Raw genomic sequence first — 23,366 nt, forward strand, 5'->3', positions numbered from 1 at the left:
CTCAGTGCTGGGACCCCAGTTGTTTACAATATATATTAATGACTTGGATGAGGGAATTAAATGCAGCATCTCCAAGTTTGCGGATGACACGAAGCTGGGTGGCAGTGTTAGCTGTGAGGAGGATGCTAAGAGGATGCAGGGTGACTTGGATAGGTTGGGTGAGTGGGCAAATTCATGGCAGATGCAATTTAATGTGGATAAATGTGAAGTTATCCACTTTGGTGGCAAAAATAGGAAAACAAATTATTATCTGAATGGTGGCCGATTAGGAAAAGGGGAGGTGCAACGAGACCTGGGTGTCATTATACACCAGTCATTGAAAGTGGGCATGCAGGTACAGCAGGCAGTGAAAAAGGCGAATGGTATGCTGGCACTTATAGCGAGAGGATTCGAGTACAGGAGCAGGGAGGTACTACTGCAGTTGTACAAGGCCTTGGTGAGACCACACCTGGAGTATTGTGTGCAGTTTTGGTCCCCTAATCTGAGGAAAGACATCCTTGCCATAGAGGGAGTACAAAGAAGGTTCACCAGATTGATTCCTGGGATGGCAGGACTTTCATATGAAGAAAGACTGGATGAACTGGGCTTGTACTCGTTGGAATTTAGAAGATTGAGGGGGGATCTGATTGAAACGTATAAGATCCTAAAGGGATTGGACAGGCTAGATGCAGGAAGATTGTTCCCGATGTTGGGGAGGTCCAGAACGAGGGGCCACAGTTTGAGGATAGAGGGGAAGCCTTTTAGGACCGAGATTAGGAAAAACTTCTTCACACAGAGAGTGGTGAATCTGTGGAATTCTCTGCCACAGGAAACAGTTGAGGCCAGTTCATTGGCTATATTTAAGAGGGAGTTAGATATGGCCCTTGTGACTACGGGGGTCAGGGGGTATGGAGGGAAGGCTGGGGCGGGGTTCTGAGTTGGATGCTCAGCCATGATCATAATAAATGGCGGTGCAGGCTCGAAGGGCCGAATGGCCTACTCCTGCACCTATTTTCTATGTTTTCTATGTCTATGTCTATGTTTCAAATGTTTATCCAGATACTGATTAAGTGTTTTGAGAGTACCTCAGGCAGTGTTTCCATAATTTAAACATTCTCTGATGAAATCTCTCAAATTCATGTTGTCTTTCTTGTGTTAGATATCCCTTCGATGAGAAAAAAGCTTATTGCCAGTGTGTTTCCCCTCTTTAATTTTCTATACCTCTCTCAGATCACTGCTCAGCCTTTCCAATCTGTCTTTATAACTGAAATGCTTGTGCGAATTTCCTCTGCACCCTCGCCGGTGTAATCGCGTTCTTCGTGCAACGTAATGACCAAAAGTGTGCGCAATACTCTTTGTGGCCTAAACCATGTTTTATTAAGTTGTAACAGGATGTTACAGCTAATGAAGGCAAACATCTGCATGTTCCTTCTTCACCACCCTATTTGCCTGTGCTTCTGCTTTTGGAGACGTTCAACAGGTTGGGCAACATCTGTGGATTGAGAAAAATAGAGTTAAATTCTCACATCAATAAATTAATATCACTGATGGAAAGTCATTAAGCTGACAGATGTTTGCAGGTTTTCTTTCTTCACAAATGCTATGTTATCAATATAATATTGAAACCTTTTTGCACACTTGGTAGAATTTACTGCCTGAAAAGTTAGTAAAAGTTGTTACCTTACATGTTTTTAAGGCAATTGGATATATACTTGGAAGGTTAGGTACAGACCTACAGGAAAAGTTAACAGAAAGTCAATGAATTGTATGGCACGGCCAAAGGTAGACTCTTAACATATTGGACTAATGGGTCTCTTGTGATGTAATCTTTCTAAGGGCTTTGAGAAATATTTATTTGTGCTGCATCCTTCTAAGGCAGGGGTTCCCAACTTTTTTCATGCCATGAACCCCTGCCATTAACCATGTGGTTCATGGACACCAGGTTGGGAACCCCTGTCCTAACGTATTTGTTAAGATAACTATTATATCAATAATTGTTATATTTGATTGTTTTTTCATTAGGCATGTTTTTAGTTTGAGTTTGGCAATTTTAGAAGTTACATTATCATCCTGTTTTGTGCATGATTAAAAAATCATGATCAGTTTTCATTTTTTCTTCATTAGTTACCATTCAGGGGTTACCATGCTTAAACAGCCTGAATCATCATTGAGAAAATCAGGAGTGAACTGAAACTACTTAATTTGTTTACACTGGAGGGCAGTTGAACAGGTATTCAGTTGAGAACTGGAAATACTCTGTGCTTATTATTTGCAGAGGTATAATTTGACCCCACCCTTTATTACAGAGAGGTATGGTTGTTAGCAAGCTAAGGTCTGATTATGTTGAACTTTTGATTTTTTTTAAAGTTTAGAATCAATCAGAAGCCTTCTGTTTTCCCAAGGCAATACTAAATAGTTTAACTAGCTCTCATTTTTACACCTCTTTTGTGCCAGGAGTTGTGTAGGCCGACAATGTGAGCCTTTAAACTTGCAGAAAACCCTTTTGGTCCACAAGATCCTGAGTTACTATAAGCATACTGAATTCTACAGATTACTATAAGGGAACTTCATCGGATAATTTATTCAGTAGTCAACAGCAGGCACAAGCAACTGATCATCAACCACAGATTCTGGGCTAACAGCTAAGGAGCATTACCAGCTTACTGACATGACTGTTGTTTTCTGTTTTTTTTAAATATATACAGTTGCAAGAAAACATTTGTGAACCCTTTGCAATTACCTGGTTTTCTGCATTAATTACTCATAAAATGTGGTCTGATCTTCATTTCAGTCACAATAATAGACGAACACAATCTGCCTAAGCTAATAATACACAAACAATTGTACTACCTCTCATCAATACTGAGTACACCACTTAAACAATCACAATCTAGGTTCAAAAAAGTATGTGAGCCTTCTACAAAAGTTATTCAAGTCAGGTGTTCCAGTCAATGAGATGAGGTTGGAGGTGTGGGTTGTAGAGGTGCCCTGCCCTATAAAAAGACACACAAAGTTGTGTTACTGACAGAGCCTGCTCTTCTCAAGAAAGATCTGTTTGTGTACCATGCCTCAATCAAAACAACTTTCAGAGGACCTTAAAAGAAGAATTGTGGAGATGCATGGAGCTGGAAAAGGCTGCAAAAGCATTTCTAAAGACCTGAGGGTTCATCAGTCCATCATAAGAGAAATTTTCAACAAATGGAGTCCACAGTAAGAGAAATTATCGACAAACTCAGTATTGTTGTCTCCCTAGGAGTGGGCATCCTGCAAAGATCGCATCAAGAGCGCAATGTGCAAAGTTGAACATAAAAGTTGAGGTGAAGTAAAACCCAAGGTTAACAGCAAGAGTCCTGCAGAAATCTCTAGAACTTGCTAAAGTCTCTGCTCATGTATTCACTATAAAGAAAAGCACTGAACAAGAAGGACACCACGGAGGAAACCACTGCTCGCCAAAAAAACATTGCTGCACGTCTCAAGTTTGCAGAAGACCACATGGATGTTCCACGACACTTTTGCGAGAATGTTCTATGGACAGATGAGACAAAAGTTAAACTTTTTGGCAGAAGTGTTTGGAGGAAGAAAGGGCACTGCACACTAACACCATAATCTCGTCCCAGTTGTGAAGCATGATGGAAGAGGCATCATGTTTTGGGCTGCTCTGCTGCCTCAGGGTCTGGATAGCCTGCAATCATTGAGGGAACATTGAATTCAAAATTATGTCAAGAGATTTTACAGGACAATGTCAGGGTAGTGATCTGTCACCTGAAGCTTAATAGAAGTTGGATAATGCAACAAGACAATGATCTGAAACACGAGTAAATCAACAACAGAGTTTAAAAAGAAGAAAATTTGTGTTTTGGACTGGCCATATCAGAGTCCAGACCTTAACCCAGTCAAGGTGCTGTGGCATGACTTTGTTCAAGCAAGGTATCTCAGAAATATTGATAAACTGAAACAGTTTTGTATGGAGGAATGGTTTAAAATTCCTCCTCGCCATTGTGCAAGTCTGATCAACAGCTACAGGAAATGTTTGGTGGAGGTTATTGCTGCTAAAGGAGGTTCTACCAGTTATTAAATACATGGGTTCATGTACTGCTACCAGCCTGGACTGTGAATAATTAAATAATATGTTCAATAAAGACATAAAAAGTACAAATGTTTGTGTGTAATTAGTTTAGGCAGATTTTGTTTGTCTATTATTGTGACTTAGATGAAGATAAGACCATGTTTTATGAGTAATTAATGCAGAAAAGCAGATAATTGCAAAGGGTTCACAAACTTTTTCTTGCAACTGTTGTAAAAAGTTGTAAAACTGTCATTATTAAACTCTAAAGTCTGAACATTTTGGGAAGCTAGAGAAAAAATCTATATAAATAACTCGGACGAGAATGTGCAAGGTATGGTTAGTAAGTTTGTAGACAACCCTAAAATAGATGGTCATCACGATTTACAGAAGGATCTTGCTCAGATGGATAAGTAAATGGAGCTTAAGTGCAAAGAGACAATATTAGGAAGACAAATTGGGTAGAACATACGGTAAATAGGAGTGTTATAGAGCAGAGGAACAAGTACATGCTTTCCTTAAAATGGTGTTGCCGGTATACAGGGGGATGATGAAGACTATTGGCATGCTGGCCTTCACTAATCAGAGCACTGAGTGTAGCAGTTGTACAAGACATTGGTGAGGCCAAATTTGGAATGTTGTGTTTGGTTTTGAAAGATGGCGTTAAGCTGGAAAGAATGCAGATGAGGTTTACAAAGATATTGCCAGGCCGGGAAAGGTTGAGTTTTGGAGAGAGGTTGAGCAGGTTAGAACTTTATTCATTGGAGTGTCAGAGAATGAGGGACCATCGTGTAGATATGTATAAAATCATAAGGAGCATATTTAGGTTGAATGTGCATGGTCCTTTTCCCAGAATTAGGGAATCAAGAATAAAAGGGCATAGTTTAAAGGTAAGAGGAAGATATTCAAAAGGAGCCTGAGTGGCATCCTTTTCACTCCAGATAATGGTCTATACTTGGTTTGAGCTTGCTGCTGAGGATGTGGTTGAGACAGGTACCTTAACAAATACTTGGACAAAGAGATGGATAGGAAGGCCTGTTCTTAAGAACAGGCAAATAGCTTGGGTGGAAATTTTGTTCCTCATTGACCAGTTGGGTTAAAAGGCCTGTTTCCATGGCCTGAGACTATGCTGGAGTGCAACAAAATGCTGTAGCAAGGTTGCTGCATCTTGTGAATTTCTTTTCTACTTCCTCCAATGTCAGTATTTAAACATGTGCATCGCATCCCAGCCATTTCCTTAACTGTACCTTGCGCAATTAAAAAAATTCTTATTTCTGAATTCCATCACTTCTGCAATAAAAGTCAATTTGCCACTTGTCTTCCTAACTACTCATGTGCTTACCTTTTGCAGATCATGCATAAGAACACCTACGTCCTTTGGTACTTCACTCATCCAAAGTCTTTCTCCATTTAGAAAAGTCAGCCTTTATATTCTTCTAAATTAAGTACAACACTCAACCTATCTACTGTATATACAATTACAGATAGTTGTAGAGTGTTAATACCTCCATTTCATATGCCCCTTCCCATACATAATCTTTTTGTGTAGTGAACTGAACTTGAACTTGATCCTGAACTTGCCACAATTCTTCTGCCTCACTTGCTTCTGTCTTTCAAGGTAATCCCAGATAGTTTGATGATGTTGAGATCAGGGCTCTTTGGAGGCCATACCATCTGTTGCAGAACTCCTTGATCTCCTTGATCTTCTTTTCACTGGAGATAGTTCTTTATGACGTTGATCTTGTGCTTGGGGTCATTGTCCTGCAGCAGAATGAAGTTGGGAACAATCAAAAGCTTCCCTGTTGGTATTGCATGATGGATGAGAATCTGTACGGAGGATTCCATTAATTCTGACCAGATCACCAAATACATTTGCAGCAATGCAGCCCCAAACCTGCAGAGAACCTTCACCGTGCTTCACTGTTGGCTGCAGATGTTCATCCATGTAGAGCTGTCCAGTTCTTCTACAGACAAACCACCACCTGTTTGAGCCAAAAAATTCAAATTTTGACTTGCCAGTCCAGAACACTTGCTGCCATTGTTCAGCAAACCAGTCCTTGAGTTTTGGTGTGTAGGTGGGGCTCTTGGCTTTGTTTCTACTTTGGAGCAATGGCTTTTTGGCAGCAATTCTTCCATGAAGACCACAAGACTTCTCCAGATTGTAAGGGGATGTACTTGGGTTCCAGTGCCTTCTGTGAGTTCAGAGCTGATAGCAGTGCTGGATGACTTCTGATTTAGAAGAGATGACAGTTTGATGTATCCCTTGTCTGCTGCATTCCATTTCCATGGCTGACCACTGTATTTCTGGTCCTCAATCTTGCCCATTTCTTTATGCTTCTTCAGAAAAGCTTAGACAGCACATCTTGAAACTCCTGGTATGAACGTGAAGTTTCAATAGGTACATTTAATGTATATAATATTCAGACTGAAATTCTTTTTCTTCGCAAACATCCACAAAAACAGGGGAATGCCCCAAAGAAGGAATGACAGTTAAATGTTAGAACAGCAAAGCCCCCCACCTGCTCCCCCACCCATGCACAAGCAGCAGCAAGGCAACAACCCCCCTTCCCCCACCAGCAAAAAAGCATCAGCACCCCCCACCGAGCACTCAAGCGCGCAGCAAAGCATCGATAAAGACAGAAACTTGCTACTAGCTACTCGTTCACCTGGTAATTCAACAATTCAACATACCACAGGCTCGCTCTCTCTATAAGGGAAAAAGAGGTGTCCCCATTTCATAGCAAGAGGGGAGACGTGACAAACAACTCGCTGATTTACGATATTAAAAGTCTGTTGTGTGGCTTTTTCCGAGCTGTGTGCCCAGAGAGTCGGCCCCAGAAAGGCTCAGGGCTCTGGACACACAGCCTATGGCAGCTAACCTGATGCTCTGTGTTCTCCCACAACGTCTCAGTCAGGGGCACCTGCCCTGAACCAGCCCGTCTCCAGAGCCACAAAAATCCAGCACCCTTTCTACTTGGGAGAGACTTTGCTAATGCAGAATGACCTCCTTGTGTCTTGTTGCTAAGCTCTCTCTTACTGTGGTGTAAGAATTGATGATTTGAAGGTTAAACTGTCATGTTGGTGATGTCAGGGGTAAGTTTTTTTTACTCAGAGTGGTGAGTGTGTGGAATGGGCTGCCAGCAATGGTGGTGGAAGCAGATACGACAGGGTCTTTTAAAAGACTTTTGGATAGGTATATGGAGCTGAGAAAAATAGAGGGCTATGGGGAAGTCTAGTAATTTCTAAGGTTCGGCACAACTTTGTGGGCCGAAGGGCCTGTATTGTGCTGTAGGTTTTCTATGTTTTTCTATCTGCCACATCCTCGCCTTTAAGTTTGGCTGTCCTTTGGCCACTTTGATTTCTTCTACACCAGTTTCTATTTAGTTCATTCAACTCATGTTATTGATTATTATATTGATTATTAGCTTGTTATCTTTTATTTTATCATGCAATGGGCTATGTACCTACGAAGTAATCAAGATCCATCTAACAAGCATGCAAACACACATCTTTTACTACGTTTTCTCTTACCTTATGCATCCGTCTTTTATGTGGCAGTTTGTCAGCAATTGCTTTATGAACATAATTTTCCTGTGTGATAGTCATTCTTTGCTGTTGATGCATCTTACAGACCTCAAGTTAATTTGCTCTATTTGTAGTGTTTTTTTTATTAAATATTGACTGCTGATAAGAAAGCTATTGCCATTTTTAACTTGAATGTAGTTAAAAGGCACTTCTGACCAAAGGTTAGTATTTCATTTCCACAAGGAGATGCATAATTTTTATAAACTTGCCATAAAGCACTTTTTACTGGCGTATTCAGCTATTGCCATTGCTTCTTTATTTTCATTTTTATATCTGTTAAATTATTTAGCAGAGGGTTAAAAATCATTTATGGAGCAATTAAGTTTGCAGTGTATTACAACACAATGCATTGGGTTGCCAAATTACATAATGGAACAACTGGAAGTAGATTTGATGTTCCCTCCTCTTTGAATGCTTGGGTTCTGAGATGCCAGAAAAAGAGATTCCAACTTTTACAAGGCTGTTTTAGTGCAAGTGAAGCTGAATGTAACCTTAACTACAGGAGGAACATAAGTTGCTGGAACTATTTTGGCACTGTGCACAAATAGAATAAAAGGAAATAGAACTTAGCGTAGCTCCCTTGGAGATGCCATTCATTTAACCTTCCATCAGTCCTTTTGAAAATGCTTATTGTTTAACAGATCACACACACATTCATTTACCAGATGTCCTTTATTCCACTCTCTACTCACACAGCATATGTAATAATTGTTATTATAGTCTCCCTCCTTGATGGTTTAGATAAGGTTTGCACAAGGTAGGAATTGTAAACTATCCCAATTTATTTTCTCATTTTGCATTATTTAGTCACATTGGGTATAGTATATTTTCTTAGAAGCCATCAGGGTATGTCGGGAGGATTTTGTTTGCTGAGTGTTTTTAGTGATATTTATTTTGGGCTTGGTAATTTGAAATAAAATTAATTGTGCTCGTAGTTTGTTTTATTCAATTAAGTACATTAAGTTAATTTGTCAAAAAACTATCTTTTGATGAGCATGTTTAATATTGCCAATATATTTGCAGTTTTATTGACGGTGCAGACTGATACATTTGGTTGAAGAGATTAGACGTAGACATACTTTATTGACCCCAAGGGAAATTGAGTTTTGTTACAGCTGCACCAACCAAGAATAGAGCATAAATATAGAAATACAAGAACCACAAACAATCAAACAACAATATGCAAACTATGCCAGATGGAAATAAGTCCAGGACCAGCCTATTGGCTCAGAGTTTCTGACCCTCCACGGGAAGAGCTGCAAAGTTCGATGGCCACAGGCAGGAACAACCTCTCATGACGCCCAGTGTTGTATCTCGGTGGAATATGGCTGGAGTCCAACAGCAAAAAGTTCAATATCCGGTCTACAAACACGTTCCTCGATTGTAATATGACCAGGATTGCACCATCTGTTGTTAACCAGAACAGCAAGCCCCCAACTCCTTTACCCTTACCGCTCTCAGTGCACTTCCGGTCAGCCCGAACGGTCTGGAAGCCCTCCATGGAAAAGTTTTGGTCGGGTATGACCACGTGCAGTCCAAGTGGAGAACTCCTCTTCTCCATAAGTCTCTGTTGTCTCGACCCGGTCCTCTTTCCTCGCCTTTTTGATCCCCCTCTGCATCCTCTGTGTGTTTTCCTCCAGATTTCAGCAGGGGTGTCCGCCGCTCTGTTCGCTAAACTGGCCAGCATAAGCGCAATCAGCTGGTCCCTGGAATAAACAATGCGACCATACTGCTGCCTCGCTAATGAGACGTGTCCGAATGTAACTATTTCCAGCACTAAAAACCCAAATAAAATCCAGAGTCACTGAATGATTAATGTTCATTTATAAAATATCAGCACTATGTCACTAATAAGTTGCAACTTGAGCCTGAGTTTACCGAAGGATCTTCTATATTTTGATCATTCCTTTAATAGATAGTTTCCTGCCAGTTCTAAATTTACTTTTGAGCAATTTGTTGTATTCGGGATGTAATTTTCATTCACCATTTACTTTCTTAATATGACATTTTGATCTTGTATTAATTTAGCAGCATACAATAGTTGGCCCACCTGATAGAAGCCATTCTATTCATTATACCTGTTCCACCATACAGTAAGATTGCAGCTTATTTTTTTTTAATCTTGCCATCACTTTCCTGCACTAGCCCCGTATCCTGTGATCTAGGAAAAAAATCTGTCGATCCCTGTCTTAAATGAACTTGCTGACTGAGACTCTACGACCTTCAAGTGCTACTGCATCTTTTAATTTGCTATTCAGTCTCATTCTTGGAGGTGGTGCAGTGGTGGAACAGGTAGTGCATTTGACTTGGGCTTGATCCAGACCATGGTTGCTGTGTGCATGAAGTTTGCATGTTCTCACCATGACTAAATGGGTTTCCTCCTGTTGGTAGTAGTAGATTAACTGACTGTTTTAAATAACCTTTTGGTGTAGGGTAAAGGCAAAAGAATAAAAGGGAATTTTTTGAACAACTCAAACAAAGTGCTGCAGGAACTCAGCAAATCAGGCAGCATCTGTGGAAGGGAACAGATGGTCGATGTTTTGGGTTGATTCCCTCTTAGGAATGCCTGGCCCATATCCATTTAAGTTGGAAGGGTCTCAGCCTGAAACATCAACTGTTTAATCTCCTCCTTAGATGATTCCTGACTTTCTGAGTTACCCCAGCACTTTGTATTGTTGAAGGATTCCAGCATGTGCAAAATCTTGTGTCCATCAAAGGTGAATTGATGGTTGTATATGAGTGACAATAAGTTGCAGAGTACAGGAAAGGGGGAGTACAGGAGGTGGACGAATAAGATTTCTCTTAGTACTGGCATGAACCATAAAATGAGAACCAATGCCTTCTAGCACCTGAACTTTACTTTGCATATTCTTATTTTTTGTATATGCATTTTGTGTAGAATATCCTATTTTGGAGATTTTTGGTTCTTTGAATATACTTCTTACCTCTGTTATTTAGCCTGGAAATGAAATAATTTGGATTCAGACTTGCAACTAATTATACAAAAAGTTCTCTGTAGATCCACCCATCTCTAAACAAGCAACAGGTGTTGGTGACAGCTCACCACTTACAAAAAGCTTTAAGCTATAAACAGATTATGACATTTTCTTCCATTAAGCTGTTATTTATAACTATTAGACTTTCCAATCAAACTCTTGTGTGTCAGATCTGGCTGTAAAATTTTTGAAATGTGACATCCTGTAGTGACTAAAGTCAAGATAAATTATATAATTTTTATAAATAGGGCAAGTCCAAATGTCAGGTACTAGGTCTAAATCTCTAGAAAATACAGATACAAGCAGGTTTAAAACAGAGGTTGTGGGGCTTCAAATCATAAATCGTGTCAGAAATAAAAGTACTTAAATTCTGAATAAATTAACTATTACTCAAAATATTTGCCAGGATATTTTATAAGTTTACAGAATGGAAAACCTGTTAATGTATTGTTTACAGTATTTGATCATAAGAAAAGGAAATGTGGAAAATATTTTTTATTCAGAACAGCAAAGGTAAATTAGTTCAGAAAACTTTGAGGAGAAAATATAGCAATAGTTTCAAACCTTATGCAGAAGTTTTTCCATTGTAACTTTTTAAAAAGTGCAAGTCTTGTATTCAAGCAAACTGTTTATGGATTTAGTTTTGTGGCATTACTGTGGCCTCTGAAATATAGGGAACTTTCATAAGATAACTTTCTGATATTTAGATTTTGTACAAGAAGGAGAATTATATTAAATATATGTAAATATCCTCTTTCAGCTCTGGTCTTAACTTTAAACATGTAAACATAAGTCTTAAAAATGAAAACTCATTAATATATTTGCTCTTTCTATAACCTCTTTTATACCTAGATGTATATGTAGAACCATCACCGTAGAGTCACACTAAGGAACTTTTGGCAGCAATCCAGTAGCATTTCACAACTTCCTTTCTTCAACATGCAGAGGTTCCTTTTGCTAATGTTACTCATTTGCTGGAATATCCACTTTTAGTTGGTATGGAGCTGATAAAATGCATTTCTCTTCCATAGCCAGTGTCTGTCATTTCATCCTATCCCATTACATAAAAGGTTATCAGTTCAGCTGAATTTTTAACTTCTGATAACTTTTAAATCCCTTCCCATCCACTTATACTCTCATCCACATGGCAGAACTTGTCCTTAGCCCCATTTCCTCCCACATTCTACAGATCAAGGGTGTAGCCATGGCCACTTTGTTGCCTATGTGAAACAGTCCCTACACAGACCTATTCCAAGACTGCCTTCCCACTATCCCCTGAAACCCAGCAATAATTTTCCCTCTACTTTGACCACTGTCTCTTGTTGCCTCCTGCTCTCGTGCACAAGTCATCAATTTTATCACTTTCTCCAGTGACTTCCACCCTGCCCTCAATTTCACCTGGATCACCTCAGACACTTTCTTCTTTAGATCTCTCTGTCTTTATCTCAGGAGATAGACTTACCACTGACATCTTCTATAAATCCACTGACTCCCACAGCTACCTTGACTGTACCTTCTCCACCCTGTCTTCTGTAAGGACGCCACCCCTTTTTCTCAATCTCTCTGTCTCTGCCACATCTGTCCACCAAATGAGGACTTCTGAGCCCTCACGCTTATTTCCTCTAGTTCCTGCATGTCTGGTCCGACCCCTGCCTTGCCCTGTCACCAGGCAGAACAGCAGTAGAGTTCCCTTGCTCCTCACCTTTCACCCCACCAACTACTGCATCCAATACATCAGCCTTCACCATTTCTGCCAGTCCCAACTCCTTCACTGATCACCTTCCTCGCTCTCTGTAGGGACCACTCTCCTGGGAACTAACTGGTCCACTCATTCCTTTCCACCCACCCCTCTCTGTCCCACTATACTTTCCTCTGTAACTGTAGTAGTAAAATTTGTCGCCTCATCTCCCTGTCCTCCACCATCCTGTGGCCTAAGCAGCTCTTGCAGAGATTTACTGGCTCCTCCTCCAACCTGGTCAACTCATTTGGTGCTCACATTGTGCGCTTCTCTAATAAGTGAAATCAAGTATAAACTAGATTTTGCAGAATACCTACACTCTGTCTACAATGACCATCTCAAGCTTGGTGCATGTCATTCTATTTCCCACTCCCACAACTTGTCCATCCTCTGCCTTCTCCATGACCATAGAGAGACTAAAAACAAATTAGTTGAACAACACTCTACTTGGATGGCTTATAGCCCAGTGGTATGAACATTGTATTTCCTAGTTTGAGGTGACCCACACCCCCGTGCTATCCGCCCACACACATGCACACACCTATCCACCTAGTGTCTTTAACCCTTTTCATCCATGCCATTCCCTTCTCCTACATGGTTTCATCTCATCATTCTCTTCCTCGGGGGCATGTATATTACTTCGTATGGTAAGAAAGTCAAAATTGCATGCAGTATTCTAGGTGTGGTCTTTTCCCTATGTAATTGTAACAAGACACTTGTGCTCAAATGCTCTTTCTTTGAAGACCAAGATAGTCATAGAGCATAGAAATAGGCTCTTCAGACCACCACATCCATGCTGACCAGCATGTTCTCATCTACTGTAAAGTAATTCCATGTATCAGCAGTTGGTCTGAGCCTTGACAATTCAAATGCTCATCAACATATTTGTTACATATAAGAATGCCTGTCTTCACCACCCCAAGCAATGTGTTGCAGATTTCAATTACCTTTGGGGGAGATAACTTTCCTCAGAACCCCTTTAACATCATATACTTTACCTTAAACCTAAGGATGCTTTATGGGGAAAAGTTTTTCCTAAACTTCCCTATCCATGCCTCTCATAACTGTGTATACCCCCTTTCAGGAGTCCCCTCTACTCCCCTGATCCAGGTAAAACGTACCCAGTCGCATCACGATTAAAATGTTCCATCTCAGGAAAATATCTATACCCCTTCTAGTGCCTTTCATGTAGTTGGTGAATGGAACTGCATTCAGTTCTCGAAAGATTTATAAAATTGTTTCATGCTCTTCCGTTGTAGGCCCTGGCAAATAAGATCATAAGAGATAGGAGCAGAATTAAGCCATTTGGCCCATCAAGTTGACTGTCATTTCATCATGGCTGATCCATTTTCCCTCTCAATTTCATTCTACCTTCTCCCCATAATCTTGCACGCCCTGACTAATCAAGAGTCTATCAATCTCTGTCTTAAGTACGCCTAATGACCTGGCCTCCACAGCCACCTGTGGCAATGAATTCCACAGATTCACCACCCTCTGGTGAATGAAATTGCTTCTCATCTCCGTTCTAAATGGACGTCCCTTTATTCTGAGACTGTGCCCTCTGGTTCTAGACTCCCCACTATAGAAAACATCTTCTCTATCTGAGCCTTTCAACATTCGATCTCTCTCTTCCCCCCCCCCCCTCCCCCCATTCTTCTAAATTCTAGCAAGTACAGGCCCAGAACCATCAAACACTCCTTATATAATAACGCTGTCATTTCTGGAGTCATTCTCATGAACCACCTTTGTACCTTCTGCAACATCAGCACATCCTTCCTTGGATAAGGTGCCCAAAACGGTTCACGATACCCAAGTGAGGCCTGACCAATGCTTCATAAAGCCTCAGTATTACATCCTTAGGAGTACCTGGATGCTGCCTTCACCACCTTTCTCTTGCTGCCACCTGTAAGGATTTATAGACTGGTGTACTCTGTTTTCCTGTTCCTCATTATTGCCTAGGGTCCTACTGTATGTGATGTATACCCTAGCCTTATGAAAGCTCCCATGCCATTGGCCTTCTTAACTTCAATCTGCACCTGCATGAAAATAATAAACCTAAATGCTGGAAATATAACATAAAACCAGAAAATGCTGGAAACGCTCCGCAGATCTGCAGGTATCTACTGGAAAGACCCTTGGACCTGAAACACTAATTCTTTCTCTGTCCGCACATGTTAGCTGACTTGCTGATTTTTTCCAACGTTTTCTGGTTTTATTGCTGCCCCTGTACATTTGCTTCAGTAACTGGTGTAGAATGACACTCACATTTCATCGTACATCGATACATTCTAGTCTACACGATTTAAATAGAACATCACTTTTCTGTTTTTCCCACTAACATGGAAAAGTGTGGCATGTAAGAACCAAGACTAGAGGTACCTTCTGTCAGAACCTGTGACAGTCTGATATTCAGATAATTTAAGTGTTTGGAAAAATTAATTTAGATAATTCATATAATTAAATGCAGAAAAATAATAACTAAGTATGTAAAAAGAAATAATAAAATTAGTTAGAGTAGAGCAAAGTCCAGCTGATCGAGAATCCCCGTTGAAATGAGTGGGTCACTGTTCCTATTCCAGATCTGGTTAGTTTAGCTTGACATAGGATTACAGTCTAAGACTGATTTATCTGAGAGCAGCTGTAGGCCAGCCATAGCCCCTTGATTCAACTCTCTATACAGAATAAAATTGGTTTCATCACTGATAATCTTCAATGTCTCTGTTTCTTATGCTGAAAGAAATTAGATTTCTGGACATTATGCTGTTCCCTCCAACTGAGACTGAAGTATATTGATGATCATGTTAAAGTATTCTATGGAAGTAAATTCAATGGCACCGAGAAAGGAAGAAATTCCAAATCTTGGATAATATTTAATATTTTCTTGTTGGCATCATGGTTTGTGTGGTGGGATACAGCATTCAGATTAAGAGTGGTTGTGAGCCATTTAGACCTTTAAGCCTACTGTGCTTACTTTAACAAAATCAGGTTGATCAGGCTGTAACCTTGGCTTTTATGCATACTCTTGATGACCTTTCATCCCTGCTTTCCTATCAAGAATTTTATCTGCATTAAAAATATTAAATCATTAAAATTCTAAACATTAAAAATATTTAAACACTAACTTCTCTGCCTTTTGAAGAAGTTGTTCCAAAGACTCTCAAGCCTCTGAGAACTTCTTGTATGGGAGACCCTTAATTTTAAGGAGTGATCCCTACTTCTAAATTCTCCCACAAGAGGAAACATACATTCTACACCTATCCTGTCAAAATCCTTCAGGAAATTTGGTCCATTCATGTCCTCCTTTACATTTTTGAACTCTATTGAATATAAGCCCAGCCTGCTCAATGTCTTCTTAGTAATTTACCCTATTCAAGTTTCAGTCTCGTAAACATTCTCCAAACTGCTTCTACACATCTTTTCTTAAATAGGGAGACCACCGCTGTTCCCAGATGTCGTCTCACCAATATAACTGAGGTGTAACCTCCCTACTTTTACATTCCATTCTCCTAACAATAAGCAATAACAGCTATCTATGTACCTTTGTAGATTCCTTAGGTCCTTTTCATAATTACCTTCCAACCAACCTAATTGTCATCAGCCAAGTGAACACTGTCTTCATTCATCTATTCATTTAATAAATTGTAAAATGAAAGAGATTTTGAAATTAATTAATGTTGTTTCTGTTTTTTCATCATTATGTTGGGCCTGTTTTATCAGTACCTAGCACACTATAATGATATCATAAAACAATTGCTTTTAAAATCTGTTCTTTGTGTTATAAAGTTTCAGCAATTTATACATAATACATGCAGATTATCTGCCACCCACCCCCAATTACAGTGTTGCTGTACTTAGGTAGATGTTCAAGGAGCTACATTTTGTCTGAAGATAAGGCCCTTCCTTGTTGCCAGAAAAGCTGAATGGTTAGCTGTTGTAATTTCCATTAAATTTACATTTAAAATTTACATTACAACAGTTTTGATTGATAAATGTCATTTGCTCTGATAGTTACAAGTCTTTCTTGTGAAGCGTGCCATTGGACTCATCAGACACTGATGAATAGTACACTCCTAAATTGCACTGATAATTGGCAGGGCCAGTTGCTTGTAGCATACATTTTTAGTAGATGTCCATGATATAGTTAGACGATTCTGACAACTACACGTTGAATATTAAGATTGACAATAACCTTCCCTCCTTTAGATAATTACTTGACCTGGACATACACCTTGCGTGTTATTGTTTATGAGCATGTCAGAATGACTTGTCCAAATGATTACAATGGCATGCAAAAGTTTGGGCACCCCTGGTCAAAATCTCTGTTACTGTGAGTAGCTAAGCGAGTAAAAGATCACCTGATTTCTAAAAGGCATAAAGTTAAAGATGACACAATTCTTTAATATTTTAAGTAAGATTACTTTTTTATTTCCATTGTTTACAGTTTCAAAATAACAAAAAAGGAAAAGAGCCCGAAGCAAAAGTTTGGACACCCTGCATGGCCAATACTTGCCCCCTTTGGCAAGTATCACAGCTTGTAGACACTTTCTGTAGCCAGCAAAGAGTCTTTCAATTCTTGTTTGGGGGTTTTTTGCCCATTCTTCCTTGCAAAAGGCCCAAATTCAGCATCAGAAGTTTGCAAAGGAACATTTAAACATTTTGGAAACAAGTCCTATGGGCTGATGAAGTTAAAATAAAACTTTTTGGCCGCAATGAGCAAAGGTATGCTTGGAGAAAAAATGGTGCAGAATTTCATGAAAAGAACACCTCTCCAACTGTTAAGCATGGGGGTGGATAGATCATACTTTGGGCTTGTGTTGCAGCCAGTGGCACAGGGAACATTTACTGGTAAAGGGAAGAATGAATTCAATTAAATATCAGCAAATTCTGGAAGCAAACATCACACTGTCTGTAACAAAAAAAGCCGAAGATGAAAAGAGGATTGCTTCTACAGCAGGATAATGATCCTAAACACAACTCAAAATCCTCAATGGACTACCTCGAGAGGCGCAAGCTGAAGGTTTTGCCATGGCCCTCACAGTCCCTTGACCTAAACATCATCGAGAGTCTGTGGATAGACCTCAAAAGAGCAGTGCATGCAAGATGGCCCAAGAATCTCACAGAGCTCGAAGCCTTTTGCAAGGAAGAATGGGTGAAAATCCCCCAAACAAGATAGTGAAAGACTCTTAACTGGCTACAAAATGTGTTTACAAGCTGTGATACTTGCCAAAGGGGGTGTTACTAAGTACTGCCATGCAGGGTGCCCAAACTTTTGCTTGGGGCCCTTTTCCTTTTTTGTTATTTTGAAACTATAAAAGATGGAAATAAAGAAGTTTTCTTGCTTTAAAATATTGAAGAAATGTGTCATCTTTAACTTCATGCCTTTTGGAAATCAGTTTATCTTTTACTCACTTAGCTATTCACAGTAACAGAAATTTTGACCAGGGGTGCCCAAACTTTTGCATGTCACTGTACCTGAGAGCTCAAATCTCTTGGGGTGCCCAAACTTCTGCATGGTGCTCCTTTCCTTTTTTTCACTCTAAAACTGTACAAAACAAAAATAATACACTAATCTTGCTTAAAATGTTGAAAAGAATGTTTCATCTTTAACTTTATGACTTTTGGAGATCAGTTCATCTTCTATTCACTTAACTATTCACAGTAACAGAAATTTTGACCGGGGTGCCCAAACTTTTGCATGCCACTGTATATAGTGAATATGGAGCAGTTGTATTGAATTTTTAAATAATATAAAACACTTGCATTGTGTTGTATATTGTGTCACATTATTTGTTGTTGCAATGTATATTAAGTGCATGTTTCCTGTAGTGTCTTTGTAGTAGTTTTCAGAATTGAGTGAACAGTATGATTAGTCTGATACTTAATTACAAAAAACAAGTTTGCTATAATTCCCTCAATCAGTTCAATCCATGCTAGGCTGACCTGTCAGCTCTTTTTACTTTTTACAGTTTCTGCACAGAATTTCAGGTAATTTGTCGATGTATAAAATGGCTGTTTCCTTCAGTACACTTATGTAAGTGTGCATTCATTCAATTGCTTAAAGTTGGTGCTGACAATCTATGTGGATTTCATTGTTGAGATTCTGTGCTTTCAGCTGCCTAACAGAAATCTATTAAAAGTAATGAATCTATAAATATTAGACTTCTGAAAAGATTTGGTCTAGAATTGATTAACAAGCAGATCACCCTTTTTATTTCTGGGGTTTGGCTCAAATTTAACCTATGTTAATGGGAAGTACAGTATGTAAAATTAATTTGAACAATACGAGTCTCAGTTCAGCTATCATCTGTGGCAGGACTTACATACTATAATAGATTACAAAACAAAGTCAGACAGCATCACCAAAAGCAGCATATATCTTTCTGATGAGCCGAACACATTCTATGTAGGTTTTGAATAGTAGGGAATGGGTATGTTACCACACACCTTGACAGTCTCCAGTGCATCTGAATTTACAGTCATGGACAAAAGTTTGGTCTTCCAGAGTGTGAACCCGCGGATAGCATCATGCCCAGATGGCGTCCCTGCCCATATCCTTAGATTCTCTGTGGGTCAATTAGCAGGGATATTTGCAGACATTTTTAACCATTCCCTGCTTCTACTGCTTTAAGAAGACCACTATCATCTGTGATGATAGTGGGTTTGCTGACTGTAATGTTTGAAACTCTAGCAAAGACCTTAACCTCCATCCAATATAGATAGCTGTGGATACCCTCCATAAGGGGAGATTATAGTGTAACTACCAACTCTTTAAAGACTCTTTACCCTCTATGGTGAGTTTAGTTGCCAATACCCACTATTTGAGTGGTGGGTCCCCAGCAGTAATTTAAACACAGTTAATTTATTTTCAATGATACATGTTTAAACTCAAACATTATTCTTAAAACACTTTTAAAACTCACAGAGGATTTCTATCTTATATAAGACTTACAAATTACAAACCATTTCTAAAACACACAGGATTTCTGAGACACAGTTAGAATTCCTATAAGCTTAAAAAAAAGACATACCAACAAACTGCAGATGAACTAGTCATCTGTCACAGGAGTTGAAGGTGGAGATATGGATTCTAGTTCACCCCATGATTCTGTCATTCTTCTAGATGTTCCTGGACCATTCCTAAAATGCCTCCTCGACTACTCTGTACATATATACTGTTTCTTTGCCACTTGGGTGACTTCACAACATGTGATTTTCTTTTCAGATAATTTCTAACACAAATGGTCTAAAAACTTCTGGAGACAGTGTTCCCGGATACCCACAATTAATGCTGTGAAGCTGACTGTCTTGAGTATACAAACCTTCCAACCATTAGCAGATCAGCTGTTTAGTATGCTAAGTGATATTATCAATCTGGTCTGCAAGCTTCCTTGAACTTTACAATTTAGCCAGCATTGTCCAGTTTGAAACAAGCCCTATTAACATAACCCCATTGTCTTCACACTGCACCTCTTGAGCAAAAAGCTCAGGTGCTGTGGGGCCAGCAGGTCTTCTCTATAGACAGTACTTATTTGCAAAGTACTTTAACTGCAAACTGATTACTGCTTTCCATTAACATTAAGAACTGCGGAGAGTTGTGAATATAGCTCAGCACATCACAGGAACCACTCTACGCTCTATCGACTCTGTCAATATTTCTTGCTGCCTCAGTAAAGCAACTGGCATTATCAGAAACCTTACCCACTCTGAACATATTCTTTTCTCCTCTTCCCCCATTGGGTAGAAAATTTCCAAAAGCCTGAAATGCACATGCTGCCAGGCTCAAGGACAGCTTCTAACCCAGCTTCTGGACCTCTTTACGATAAGATGGACTCTTGCCCTCACAATCTACCTGGTTATGATCTTGCACTTTATTGTTTTACTGTACTGTAATGATTTTATCTGTATAAACAGTATGCAGACAAACTTTTCACTATATCTTGATACATGTGGCAGTTATGGTACAACTGGGCTTGTACTCGTTGGAATTTAGAAGATTGAGGGGGGATCTGATTGAAACGTATAAAATCCTAAAGGGATTGGACAGGCTAGATGCAGGAAGATTGTTCCCGATGTTGGGGAAGTCCAGAACGAGGGGCCACAGTTTGAGGATAGAGGGGAAGCCTTTTAGGACCGAGATTAGGAAAAACTTCTTCACTCAGAGAGTGGTGAATCTGTGGAATTCTCTGCCACAGGAAGCAGTTGAGGCCAGTACATTGGCTATATTTAAGAGGGAGTTAGATATGGCCCTTGTGGCTACGGGGGTCAGGGGGTATGGAGGGAAGGCTGGGGCGGGGTTCTGAGTTGGATGATCAGCCATGATCATAATAAATGGCGATGCAGGCTCGAAGGGCCAAATGGCCTACTCCACCTATTTTCTATGTTTTTATGTTATCAATATCAATACCAAATACACCTTGTGTCCTTTAACTTCATATCTCAGCGTATGGTTGATCATAGCACACCACAATTGGCACTGAGTTTATGGAAGTGGAACAAGAAGAGGTGATATAGTATTGAAAGCTAAGCTATCTTTCAGTAAGATCGTGACCAATCTTTCAACTTTATTCTCTAATAAGTAGACTATATAGAGTTGGGTATCAACTGGTTTCTTATAACATAAGATATTTGTGAATCGTTTTTTGGAAAATAATAGTCCACTTCTGATATATATAGGTATTAAATAATTACATAATTGAATTAGCCAAACTTATCGAATTTTGCTATTAGCAATTGAATCAGTTTTTAAACTAAAATGTATTGATGCACTTCAATTTTGTAGGTGGATTGGTTGGCTTAAGTGACATCGTTTCGCAACAACTGGTTGAACGCAGAGGTTTAACTAATCACAGTTTAAAGAGGACAGCAAAGATGGCGGCTGTTGGGTTAATTTATGTGGTGAGTCTGCAAGTTATGAGGTAAATATTGAATTAGAGAGTGCAGGAAGCATGTTATTTCTGACATAGTGGCACAGAAGGAAAAAGCTAACAGCTAACAATATCAATAATATCAAGGGATACTGCAACTCCGATAAAGAGGAAGAGGGAGTTGTATCACATATATAGGAAACAGGGAGTAAATAAGGTGCTTGAGGAGTATAAGAAGTGCAAGAAAATACTTAAGAAAGAAATCAGGAGGGCTAAAAGAAGACATGAGGTTGCATTGGCAGCCTTGGCAGTCAAAGTGAAGGATAATCCAAAGAGCTTTTACAGGTATATTAAGAGCAAAAGGATTGTAAGGGATAAAACTGGTCCTCTTGAAGATCAGAGTGGTCAGCTATGTGCGGAACCAAAGGAAATGGGAGAGATCTTAAATAGGTTTTTTGCGTCTGTATTTACTAAGGAAATGAAGTCTATAGAATTAAGGGAAACAAGTAGTGAAATCATGGAAACTGTACAGATTGAAAAGGAGGAGGTGCTTGCTGTCTTGAGGAAAATTAAAGTGGATAAATCCCTGGGACCTGACAGGGTGTTCCCTCGGACCTTGAAGGAGACTAGTGTTGAAATTGCAGGGGCCCTGGCAGAAATATTTAAAATATTGCTGTCTGCAGGTGAGGTGCCGGAGGATTGGAGAGTGGCTCATGTTGTTCCGTTGTTTAAAAAAGGATCGAAAAGTAATCCGGGAAATTATAGGCCGGTAAATTTAACTTCAGTAGTAGGTAAGTTATTGGAGGGAGTACTAAGAGACAGAATCTACAAGCATTTGGATAGACAGGGACTTATTAGGGAGAGCCAACATGGCTTTGTGCGTGGTAGGTCATGTTTGACCAATCTGTTGGAGTTTTTCGAGGAGGTTACCAGGAAAGTGGATGAAGGGAAGGCAGTGGATATTGTCTACATGGACTTCAGTAAGGCCTTTGACAAGGTCCCGCATGGGAGGCTAGTTAGGAAAATTCAGTTGCTAGGTATACATGGAGAGGTGGTAAATTGGATTAGACATTGGTTCAATGGAAGAAGCCAAAGAGTGGTAGTAGAGAATTGCTTCTGTGAGTGGAGGCCTTTGACTAGTGGTGTGCCACAGGGATCAGTGCTGGGTCCATTGTTATTTGTCATCTATATCAATGATCTGGATGATAATGTGATAAATTGGATCAGCAAATTTGCTGATGAGACAAAGATTGGAGGTGTAGTAGGACAGTGAGGAAGGTTTTCAGAGCCTGCAGAGGGACTTGGACCAGCTGGAAAAATGGGCTGAAAAATGGCAGATGGAGTTTAATACAGACAAGTGTGAGGTATTGCACGTTGGAAGGACAAACCAAGGTAGAACATACAGGGTTAATGGTAAGGCACTGAGGAGTGCAGTTGAACAGAGGGATCTGGGAATACAGATACAAAATTCCCCAAAAGTGGCGTCACAGGTAGATAGGGTAGTAAAGAGAGCTTTTGCTACATTGGCCTTTATTAATCAAAGTATTGAGTATAAGAGCTGGAATCTTATGATGAGGTTGTATAAGGCATTGGTGAGGCTGAATCTGGAGTATTGTGTTCAGTTTTGGTCACCAAATTACAGGAAGGATATAAATAAGGTTGAAAGAGTGCAGAGAAGGTTTACAAGGATGTTGCCGGAACTTGAGAAACTCAGTTATAGAGAAAGGTTGAATAGGTTAGGACTTCATTCCCTGGAGCGTAGAAGAATGAGGGGAGATTTGATAGAGGTATATAAAATTATGATGGGTATAGATAGAGTGAATGCAAGCAGGCTTTTTCCACTGAGGCAAGGGGAGAAAAAAACCAGAGGACATGGGTTAAGGGTGAGGGGGGAAAAGTTTGAAGGGAACATTAGGGGGGGCTTCTTCACACAGAGGGTGGTGGGAGTATGGAATGAGCTGCCAGAGAAGGTGGTAAATGTGGGTTCTTTTTTAACATTTAAGAATAAATTGGACAGATACATGGATGGGAGGTGTATGGAGGGATATGGTCCGTGTGCAGGTCAGTGGGACTAGACAGAAAATGGTTTGGCATAGCCAAGGGCCAAAAGGCCTGTTTCTGTGCTGTAGTTTTTCTATGGT

At 39.8% G+C, this 23,366-nt stretch overlaps 1 protein-coding gene across 3 annotated transcripts in view; it reads left to right on the forward strand.

Moving 5' to 3' along the window:
• mpv17 (mitochondrial inner membrane protein MPV17) overlaps positions 1-23,366 on the forward strand; it is a 48,832-nt gene that overhangs the window by 5,090 nt on the left and 20,376 nt on the right. For all 3 annotated transcript variants that reach the window (XM_072278964.1, XM_072278957.1, XM_072278948.1), the window contains exon 3: positions 21,141-21,256. In XM_072278964.1, the coding sequence (XP_072135065.1) occupies positions 21,141-21,256 (116 nt within the window). The remainder of the gene's footprint in view (positions 1-21,140; positions 21,257-23,366) is intronic.

This window comes from Mobula birostris, chromosome 2 (genome assembly GCF_030028105.1).
Source record: "Mobula birostris isolate sMobBir1 chromosome 2, sMobBir1.hap1, whole genome shotgun sequence".
In the NCBI taxonomy this organism is placed as follows: domain Eukaryota; kingdom Metazoa; phylum Chordata; class Chondrichthyes; order Myliobatiformes; family Myliobatidae; genus Mobula; species Mobula birostris.